The 11,321-nt window shown below is 42.1% G+C and overlaps 1 protein-coding gene across 1 annotated transcript; it reads left to right on the forward strand.

Moving 5' to 3' along the window:
* The first annotated feature begins 965 nt into the window (after positions 1-965).
* LOC104036070 (pantetheine hydrolase VNN2) lies at positions 966-6,784 on the forward strand. The gene is made up of 7 exons (XM_075707138.1): positions 966-1,191; positions 1,296-1,426; positions 2,483-2,675; positions 3,270-3,561; positions 4,560-4,933; positions 5,101-5,271; positions 6,565-6,784. The coding sequence occupies exons 1-7, from the start codon at positions 979-981 to the stop codon at positions 6,682-6,684; spliced, it is 1,494 nt and encodes a 497-aa protein (XP_075563253.1). The 5' UTR covers positions 966-978; the 3' UTR covers positions 6,685-6,784.
* The last annotated feature ends 4,537 nt before the right edge of the window (positions 6,785-11,321 follow it).

Raw genomic sequence — 11,321 nt, forward strand, 5'->3', positions numbered from 1 at the left:
AACTACATAGTGAAGAGGAAGACATTGTCAGGATGAAGTATATTTTCCTTGGTTTCTTGCTGAGCGGTAAATGATCAGCCAGGTTATGTTCCTTTACCCTCACAGACATACCGCAGGTTCTAACAAAGTTTTTTTTTTTATGAAGTACCTGAAACTAGAATAGTAATATTTGATTTCCAAAACACTATGCAAAAATTGCTTTCCACAAGGAAAAAGCTGCTTCGTATGAGTAATTTCAAATTGCTTATTGTGCAAAAAATGCGTTTTGCAACAAAAATAGTGAAAAAAAAAATCTGTATTGTTTTATTTTTTCTCACAAAACAAGCAAATGTGTTATCTCTAGGCAGAGAGATCAGCACAGTTTGAGGGTTAGTTTATACTGCAGTATGAACCCGGGAGGGAGGACATTCTCAGGGCACCTGCTAGAACTATACTAAGCCATTGGCCAAAGGCAAGAGACACAGCAGGACCATGTGTCTCGTCAGCATAGATAAATCAGCTACACTCTGAAGCGTGATGGCTGCACTTCACGCAGGCGGTCTGCTTTCAGCCCTGGCTGAATTTTTAACCAATGGCAGCCACGTGCAGTAAGGTTATATGGAGTAGTGTGCCCTAACCAGGAGAGTCTGGGCTCACCCTGAAATGGGTTTGGAAGCCTGGAGAGGGGTGTATGAATGGAGTTTGTAAGTGCTCTTTCCACAGAGACTCTTGTAGATCACCATGGCTTCTGACATGCTCTCTTAGCCTTTTGTTCATGTTTTATTCACAGCATTGCAAAATAGAAAAAAGATCCAATTCCTATAAATGTTTCTTTGACTTCTTACCGTAAATAAATGTCCTGATTGTTGGCAGAACTATACTGTACCTTCCCAGATTACTCAATAGAAGATTATTTCCAAAGCAAATATTAGTCTTTACTCCTCTTTCTATCCGCCTTATATTTCCCATGCTCAGTCCAGGAGCTGCGAGGCACCAGCCATGCTCCCTTCCCAGCCTCTCCTGCACACTGTGGTGCTTGCACTCACAGTCCTTCAGGCCCTCGCCTCCGACACCTTCATTGCAGCCGTCTACGAGCATGCGGTCATCCAGCCAAAAGACACTTACAAGCCTGTTTCTCCTGACAATGCTTTGGCCCTGATGAACAAAAATATGGATGTCTTGGAAAAGGCCATCAAGGAAGCCGCCCAGCAGGTACTAAGTGTATCAGGAGTGTTGTTAATTCATGTGTTCTGCTCTTGCTGACCCTCCTGGTTATCTGTTGATGGCTGAATTCTTAATGGAGCCTGTTGTCTCAGGGTGCCCACATCATTGTGACTCCTGAAGATGGCATTTATGGCTGGCGTTTCACAAGGGAAACCATCTACCCCTACCTGGAGGATATCCCTGATCCAGCGGTGAACTGGATTCCCTGCACCGATCCCACAAGGTGATTTCTTCTGCAGTGATTTACATGGTTTCAAACTAGTGTCTCACGGAGTCGTGAGCTGCTCCCAATAAATGCTTGAGAACTGCTAATGCTTTTGATCTATTAAAAATCCCAAGTGCCATAGAAAAGAGATTTAGAACTGTTAATTAAATGGTAATTAGAATATACAAGGTAAAAAGTATTGAGACAGTCTCACTTTTAAAAATTGCAAAAGGAGGAAAATAAGGAAATTTTAGGCAAAATAATTATTTTTAAAACATGTAAAACTTTATCACTTCAGATCAATTGTGAAAATCTTCTGTAAGTATAAGCTAGTTTATTGTCATATCAGATGCATAAATTAGAGAAGGTGATTCAATCCTCAGCTCATGTGGCTTGGTGATTTCTAAATCAAATTGCACAAAATATTTCTCTAGATCTGAAAGAAATGCCTTTTAGAAATCCAAGTGCTTGCACAGTCTGCTGTGTTGCACAGGGCTGCTTTGAATGTGTGTGAGCAGGGGACAGCAGGTTCGTGTCTAAGCTAAGCTTTTGTATTCTTCTGTTCTGAGTCTTCATGAAGCAAGATTTCAAGAGTCCTAAGCTCTGTAAATGCTGTGGCCACTTTTTCCTAAAAGCTTATGGGCAGCTGCCTTAAACAGATTGAAGAGGCTTAAAAAAGGCTAAAATGGTCTTTTAAATCAAGATTTAGGTCTGTCTGAGAATTTATTTTTAAGTTTATATTTCTATATTGATTTAGTCTCTCCTCTGTTTTCTGAAGCTGTCCGTATCTCTGTATGTGTGTTGACTGGGAATTATATCCACAAAGAAAATAACATTGTTAAAGGTACAGGAAAGAAGAATACAGGGAGACCATTTTTTAAAGCTAAAAGAGACCAGTAATTTAAAATTATGCTATGAACAGAGAAGAAAATGAACAGAAGCTATGATCTGTCCCTTTTTCTGTACCTGGGGATATGCACTTAGTGGAATAGTAATTATGAATGTATTTCTTCCACATCTGAACTTAAACTTGTAAAATTCTGGGGTTGTTTTCTTTCACAAAAAATGCATTAGATTTGCTCCAGCACCAGTGCAGGAACGACTCAGCTGCATGGCCAGGGATAACTCCATCTATGTGGTTGCAAATATTGGGGACAAGAAGCCATGTAACTCCAGTGATCCTGGCTGCCCCAGCGATGGTCGCTATCAGTACAACACCGACGTTGTCTTTGACCCAGAGGGGAAACTGGTGGCTCGTTACCACAAGGTAAAGAGGCATTTCAGCCTGTAATTGATTATCAGTATACTTTTCATCTCTCTAGCATCAATTTCAGATGGTTTATACAATAATTTTACATAACTGTAGAGTGACAACCAATCCAGGATGATCCAATGCAAGGATCTTATGGCCAGAAGGAAAAGCAGGCAAGTGCTTGATCGATCAGGCATTGTTTCCAGGAACACCGCAGCTGCAGAGTGCATGCCGGATACCAAACACCTAAGTGCTACATTTATGATACTACATGGGAAAGAAGCAGTGACAGAGTTTTCCATACTCAGCAAATGTTAGCTGGTCCTCAGCACAGTTTTAGCCAAGCCAGATAGTGCTTTTTCAGGTGACATCTTGGCAGGGTTTGGCAGTTAATGTTGGCTGGGCATTGCTTCCAGGAGACAGCTGGGGTGCAGCCACCCCATTTTGCAGCGGGAGAGAGTCAGCTGGATGGATGCAAATCCGCTGTGCTGGCCAGCTCAGGTACCTCAGCCCCCAGCTTTGCCTTAATGCCTGTCTCAGACACAAAAGTAGATGTTCATAACCTTGCCTTATTTTTAGTTTCCAATATGCCATTTTCTTCACCTGCAGTACCACCTATTTAGAGGAGAAACTCAGTTTAATTACCCTAAAGAGCCAGAAGCTGTCACCTTTGAGACCCCCTTTGGGAAGTTTGGCATTTTCACGTGCTTTGACATCCTTTTCCGGGAGCCTGCCGTGGTCCTGGTGAGCGAGTTGCAGGTGGACACCGTGCTCTTCCCAACAGCTTGGATGAACGTCCTGCCATTTCTGACTGCGGTTGAGTTTCACTCTGCCTGGGCTATGGGCATGGGCGTCAATTTGCTTTCAGCAAATACTCACCACACCAGCTTGGCCATGACAGGTGAGTTGCATTTGGGAAAAGGGAAATTGTCTTCAGAATACTGGATTCAGAAGCAGGCAAAAATGTTTTACAAATAGTGAAGTCTCTGGAAAATAGTATTTAAATCAGAATAAAAATATTCTTGATGTTGTATTGAATGTAGTAAACAGCTTCAGACAAGGAAATGTTGAATGTTCTGGGAGAGGTAAAATTAGAAACTGCATGACATGAAATTTTGATAATATAGAAGTGAAATTTTATTTCAAAAATAGCACAAAGTTTCACTTAGATTTTCAGCCTCTCCTTTAGAAGCAACATTTTTTGTTTAAAATTCAGTCAACAATTCAATGGAGAAAAAATGTTTTAAACAGAACTTAATAACCTAAAACTAAAAGGAGGATTCCTGTTGTATATTGAATAAAACTTTTCCAGGTTTTTGCGGCTGCTGAAGGATTAGAGATATTTATGTTTCGGTCTGATATGAATAGATATTTACTGCCAATTTTTTTTCTGTAAATTGAGAAAACATTGCTGTAGCTGCATCTGTAACTCTCCCCTGAAGCCAAAGCCGAAGCCACAAAGGAGCATTTTTGCCTGCCCTAAATAGACTGAGCTGAGTTTAGGCCACAGCCCTGGGTTTCCTTCTGTGAAACATAATTACCCCCATTGTTTCCTGCTTTGGCAAATATGCCAGTCTTAGAGCTCTGATTTATATTTAAATTAACCAAAGTTCTTAAAAAAAAAGGGATGGTCATGTGTCAAGTTGCCACTTAAGGCTCAGATTCAAGATCCAGCGAAGCACAAAACCTGTGAAGTTTAGGTCATGTTTTTACTCTATGATGGGTATTTTAGCAGTTCTGCACTTTAAAATTCTTCCAAAATTCTCCGTAGCTTGTTGACGGAAAGTAGCATCACTGAAAAAGCCCACCGGTGTGGCACAGGGGGTGGCTGGCCCCCTGCCGAGCTGTGCTCTGGGGTGCCGGCTGGGCTGACAGAGGGCTGGTGGGTGTCCTTGGCAGGCAGCGGGCTGTTCACGCCGGAGGGACCCGTCGCCTACCATTACGACAGTGGGACTGAGGAGGGATGTCTCCTGGTAGCAGAGCTGAGTGCACGCCCCCGTCTTTCTCCCACCTACCCCCCCGCCGTCAACTGGAGCTCCTTTGCCACAAGTATCAAGAACTTCTCAGGAGGAAAAGACACTTTTCTGGGAGCTGTCCGGCGGGATATATTCACTTTCAGTGAGCTCAGGCACAAAGCTGGAAATTACACGGTTTGCCAAGGAGACCTCTGCTGTCATTTGATCTATCGGATGGCAAACAAGAGCGAAGATGAAGTTTATGTCCTGGGTGCATTTGATGGCCTTCATGGTTCTGTCATAAAATACCATTGGCAGGTAACTGGTTTTGTGCGGGTGAGTGTGGGTTGTATATGCCTACACCCCAAACACCACAAAACACTTGTCTGTTCCTGCATTATGAGGACTTTTCTTAAAATCAAATCCAGCTCTTGATTGTTGAAAGCTAAGTGGTATTTTGCTTTTCTGTATCATCTTCCCCGCAGATATGCACACTGCTCAAGTGCAAGAGCACAGACCTGAACACGTGCGGGCAGCCGGTGGAAACTGCGCAGACCAAGTTTGAGATGTTCTCCCTCAGCGGCACGTTTGGCACGAACTACGTCTTCCCAGAAGTCTTGTACAGCGGAGTGCAGCTGGCCCCCGGGGAGTTTGAGGTAATGGGACATCCTGGAGCTGTTTCATGCAAGGTTTTCCAGATCGTGGCACTGGAAACATATATGGCAGCAAAGTCCCATCCAAGAACCACTTTCTTTGGTTCTGCGGACTGTAACTCAAGAGGACAGTTAAACGGATGGATTGAATTTATCCTTACGTATAAATGCTAAGGCTGAGGGTCTCTTCACTGCTTTCTTTAGCAAATATGTCTTCCCACTTCAGGTCCCAAATCCATAAATGGCAGCTTTCAAAGAGCTATTTTCTACAGGTTTCTGCTGACAGGTATTTTAGGAGGCAAAGAAATCAAAGTCTGAGAAATTGTCCAAGCAAGAAAAAATACTAATGAGTATCATGCATAAGAGCAGAGATCCTATGCAGTTAAAAATGCTAAAAGGGATTTTTGAGGGTTTTGTAGGGTTTATTTTTTTATTTGAAACTTCATCATATATTTTTGCCAAAACATGTTTTCATTCATAAACCTTAGATTACATTTCTGTAAGAGGCTAGATGAAATCTTAATTGATTTGAAAGAGGTATTTAATAGCTTAGAAGAGACAATGAAGACAGTGAAAAAGACTTGAAGAGTTTTAGGGGAAACAAGGGTGATGTATTTACAAGTTAGATTGGAAAAGTATTGCTTATCCTGCATATTTGTTTTGAACGTAAAAATATACACATCAAAGGATTTACTGGTATGCTAAAATGTGATCATGGTCTAATTTAAAAAAAAATATATATATTTTCTTAACAAATACATGCATATTGTTTGTCACAGAGACTCTTAAAAAGTTGCAGGTGTTCACAGACTATGAACAACAGCAATTTCAAATTAAACTGTAAAAAGTAACTAAGAAAAGTAACATATGGAAAGTAGCCTGAAATCCTCTACCTCCATCTGGAAATTGCTTCATTGTTTTGGGGTCTACAAATCAAAAAAGATTTCAAATTACTGTCCTAGATATGTACATAACCTTCATCGCCATGTATGAGTAACTAATGAGAACTAATGAGAATCAGTTATTCTCACTCTCACCTTCTTATGAGGAGGAGAAAATTATCTTTTTTTTCCAAAGATGGAGCTGGAGGAAGTTTTAAAGACCTTCAGGTCCAACGAAATGTGGGAAGGTTATGACAGAGTCAGAGCAAATTCTGGTTTCTTTCACTCTCACGATTGTCTTTTAAAAAAGTGCTGCATCAAAATATTCAACCTCTAAGGCCTATCCTTTCTGTACCATGCAATATTGCTACTCTGTTAGTGGACTATTAGTATAATTCTTTCTCTTCTCAACTAGGTGCTACGTGATGGACGTTTGAAAAGCAAGCACAGCACATCGAAACCACTCGTAACAGTGACGCTTTTCGGAAGGCTTTATGAAAAGGACCTGCCGCATCCTCTGCGAAACTCTCCATAACATAACTCCTTAACTGTTACACAGTCACCATAGACAGGAGGGGAATTCCCTACAGTGATCCACCTCCTCATGAGCTGTGTCAGTTATCCTATATCATTCCTGTTCTGCAGTCTTGCTCAGCAGCTGCAGCACTTGAGTTTATTTAGAAGAAAGCAGTGTGATCACTCTGTTGTGTACCTATTTCAGTGGTACTTTTTTTTAATAGCGCTTGAGCCAGTGCAACTATTTTTTAGTATGAATGCTCTGTCACATGAAATCTTTAATTAGAAATGATTGTTTTCCCAAAGATATCATGTAGATTGCCAGGATAATGCTAGAAAAAAGACTGATACCGAAATGTGTGAAATGTGAAGTTTGTCAATTTACTGCAGAACAAATCTTTGCCAAGGAATTCTTTTTGTCCCTTTTGCCCCTTCCTGTTTTTTAGACTAAGCACTAAGTGTCCATGTTACTCAGCCTTACACACCAATCAATAGGGCCTAATGTTCAGTGGGCCTTGGCCCCATTCTGACCAAAGGACTGTACAATGAAGAGAAAACCAGATTTGAAATGGTTTTAGGTGCAGCCTTAGAGAGAGAAAGTAGTCCTCCACAACCCACACAGGTGCTGAGTCTGGCTGAGCTCCATAAAGCATCTTCAGTTCTGCAGTCCGTCTGAGCTTGCACCACTTTGTGCATGGCAGATGCCTGCTGGGTCCAATGCATTTCAGCTCAGACTTACCATATAAACATAGTATGCCAGCACCTTCTCCTGGGTATTTGGAAAATTTCTTAAAAACTGTGAAAACATAGGAAAAAGGCAATGTTTTAGTACCAGCAACATTTTACCATGTAGTGTGAGAAATGGACATTATTTGGGAATTCTAGCAATGATATGTAAAACTTAGTCCTGGCAGTCCTGGGCCTGATTTCTATCATGTTCTGCAACAAACAGGCCTCATTCACACCACATACACCTTGGAGTGGTCCCCACCTCAGTGCTTGTCCCGTAGCCTTTTGCACCTACTGCCCTTCACATCACTGGCTTGCAGCCTGCCCCACGCTTAGCACTGAGCTGCCCTAAATGTGGCATGTAAGAAACACTCTGTGGTTTCCCCTTCCACGCACACCAATGTATGTTATCCAGAAGTTGTTGAAATCACGATTTCTGTTTTCCCATGTGCTGCTGCTTCTCAGCACACAACTTTGGAGGCTCCTTGCAGGACTTGTTTCATCCTGGAAATAAGACATCTGAGCCCGTACTCAGGGGAGGGACGGTACCACTTGGGAGCAGTTATTCAAAACAGGCAGGGCCTCGAGGTCATGCTTGCTGGTGCCTTGCCCAGCACCTCACCCTTTTCTCACCTGACTTGTGGTTGCAACTCAGACCAGTCTTTCATCAAACAGAGGAGCTTTTGGTCAAGAGAGATTATGACCGACCTGTGGCAGTACTAATCCCACATGACTGTTGGGTGCGTAGCGCATGTGGTGTCCAGAATTTCAAGACACAGATGGCCACAACTGAAGGGTAGGAGCTGATCCCGCTCCCCGAGCCAGTCTGGTACACTCCAGGAGACCCTTGTCTTGTCCATAATGGGCAACAGTTTGGGAAGGGCAAACGAGACTGAGCATGCTGGTTATGAAGGTCTGCAGTGTCACCCCGTTGACCACGCAGGTCTGTTGGTTTGCACTGGGGCCAGTGTGCTCAGGCACATACGGTGGGAAATGTCTCTGCAGCAGAGCAGCTGGGAGCTGTGCCCTCAGGGTGGTCCCCACTGTGGTGCTTCCCCATCCATCCTCAGTGCTGCTCACTCAGCTGTCTGCCCTGGGAGAGCTCAAGGAAATGCTCTGAGAAAGGCAAGAGCCACCCTGACTTGTAAACTCCAGTCCTGAAAAAGACCCTAAAATGTTTTTTAGCTGGAAAACGTAACTTTCTCTGCTGCCCCTGAACCCTGCTTTTTCCCTCTCTACCCCAGAGGAGGTACCTTTGATACCTTTCCATTCTAGACTTGGTTGCTCCTTGAGAGAGCTCAGGCCTTGGCTCCAGTGGGGTAGAGTGGGAAGAAAGATGGAGCCCCGCTGGGGGGAAGGTGGCTGCCGCTCGCAGCCCTCTGACCTTGCAGACTCTGCAAGAGCTGCAAACTCGGGTGTGGCGCAGCGCCGCACTGCCTTCTCGCGCCTTGCTGCTCACCTCCATCCCTCCCTTGGCTGCCCTCTAGGTGAAATATGCTTTTCTTACCTGAAGAAAAAAGACGGACTGCTGCTGCAGTGGCACGTGAACTCAGTTTGACTTTTGTTTTTGTTGTCGCAGTCAAATCACTTGATTAAAATCTTTGTTCACTGGTTGGCATCAATAGGTTTACCTGCCAATCCACAAAAAAGAAGAATTTGGGGACATTCTAGAGAAAAATGCTTCACGTGCATCAGTTGCATGTGAAATATACAAATATACAAACATTTACTTTGGAGGTTGCTGGTACTTTAATCCTGAGTATTTAATGTACTCCAAATGGACATGGAATTTATAAAAAACTTTCTGAAACTGAAGAGGAATACAGTTGGGAGACCTGGATTGGGCAGAACTGTAGACATTCAGTTTATTATTACTAGGTTTATCTTTCTCCTATCAGGTTAAACTTTCCAAGAATATCTATAGCAGTGGAGTCAGTAAGAGTTCATTAGTGTTAATGAAATTGGGCCCCTGGGGAGATAACTAATTTTTAAAGAAATATTTTTCTTTTATTCAAGGGTAGATTTTTATGCCATGTTCTGTTCCCTTGTCACTATTCAGGCTGTGATAACTGAACATAAAAATCTCTCACATATCGCTTGCTGGCATTTCTGAAGTATGGAATACTTCCTAGATACATGCAGAGCTGACTGTCTTAGCCTGTCACAGTTGGAAACGGGTAGGATACAACTGATATTGCTAGTTAAGTAGCTTATAGGATATCAGGAAAGGACTCTAAAACCTCATCAATTAGGGACACAGAAGTCCAGGATTCTTTTAAAATGACACTAAAACCAAATTTGAAGAATGGTTGACCTGTAGTTTTCGAGATTTGCTGCACAGCTTTCCTCTCCCTGAGAGGGTAACAAGGGTGTCATATGATGGACCACTGAGGAGTTGATTAATCCCTTTCTTATTTCCGATGATAAAGCAAAAATTTAACCAAGCAGAGGATAAAGTTACATGGACCATTGCAGCAGACTCAGTATAGCTCCACCATTTTAATGCACAAGAACCATGAACCCTTGCTTTTGGGCAAGGGTTCCCTGGAACGAGTGCAAAAACCAACCAGATCTTCAGCTGAAGGAACTTGGTGGTCACAGTGACTAGATGAAGTTCAGTTTTAGGAAATGTGAGTTTTTGTAATAAAGGCCAATTTCAAATGACGCAAATTACAGAAACATTCAGAATACAGAGGCAGAGAGATAATGAATGACCGATGCAACAAATCACATTCACCTAGAACAGTTTCTGTTGAATTCATGGAAAGTTAACCGGCTATGTGCTTACTTTCCTACCTGCTAGGTGGGAGTTAGAAAAGACAGAACATTAGCTCATCTTTAGGGGAAACAAAAAAGGCCTTTCCTACGTTTTCCTTATGGGACATAATTTGAGTTTCTGAAAGAACAGGAGTGTTTACTGACTCTGGGACAGATATGCTGAAGGAGAAGAATCAAATTAATTTATATGTAATTCACGTCAATGACTCCACCTCAGAAACTACTCCAGATGGTATCCTAATGAACCCCATCCTTTTCTGAGCTGGAAAAGCCTACTCTTCACACGTCAATATTTCTTCCTTATACCTTAACACTGGCTAAAGCAAACAAGACACACCTGTCCATGGTGTCTCTGATCACATGGAGAGAAAAACAAGTCCTTAATAGATTTTATTGATGCAAAGCTTCAGTTGAAGGTAGAAAAACACTGCATTAAAACAAGTGTGATCCAAACCTTACGGCTGACTTAAGTAAGACTGGTAACAACTTCAGGGAAACTTTAACTCTGAGTAAAATCTAATGTACTTTATTGTACATATTGAATTAAAACAAGCAGACCTTGACCAAAAATAGAGTGACAGAGTCTTAATAATCTGTTGGTTTTTTTTTTTTTTTAAAGAGAGCAGGACACTACAGCCATGTCTTTGTACACATATTTTATTTATCATGACCTCAAGTTATCCATTAAATAACATGGAACAGTGAGGTGCAGTCAGAGATTGTGCAACTATTAGACCCAGTAATACAAAACTAAATGTTTATGATCAACTCCTGTTTTCATAGGTGAATTACTGGCAGTATGGGACACCGTTCCTAGGTACACAGTGCAGATATAGTGAGTGATAGACAGAATGACCATGACCTGAGTTTGAACTGAAGGAGTCAGACATTTCTAATTAACCAAGAATCAAATTATAACCCCACCTCATCCAGACAGTGTTTGCAATGTCACCGTCCACCATCAGGGCAAGAAAGTTGAAAAAGAGAAATAACTTGCATAGGTCAATAAAGACAGCAGCAATTATTAAAAGGCTTACTACAGCTAATACAGGAATGCTTCTCATTGCCCTTGTGATGGACTGTGAGATGTCATGGAGCCCAAGAGAGAAATAATTCCAGCATACCTTCTAAAAATTAGCCTCTTGACAC

This window comes from Pelecanus crispus, chromosome 3, assembly GCF_030463565.1.
Source record: "Pelecanus crispus isolate bPelCri1 chromosome 3, bPelCri1.pri, whole genome shotgun sequence".
NCBI classification, from domain to species: Eukaryota; Metazoa; Chordata; class Aves; order Pelecaniformes; family Pelecanidae; genus Pelecanus; species Pelecanus crispus.

What these genes read in the sequence shown, in the direction of transcription:
- LOC104036070 (XM_075707138.1), top strand. Translation starts at nt 979, where the DNA reads ATGCTCCCTTCCCAGCCTCTCCTGCACACTGTGGTGCTTGCACTCACA. An exon ending in TGGTGGCTCGTTACCACAAG is followed by an intron (nt 2,676 to 3,269) that starts GTAAAGAGGCAT and finishes CTTCACCTGCAG; the next exon opens with TACCACCTATTTAGAGGAGA. An exon ending in TCATAAAATACCATTGGCAG is followed by an intron (nt 4,934 to 5,100) that starts GTAACTGGTTTT and finishes TCTTCCCCGCAG; the next exon opens with ATATGCACACTGCTCAAGTG.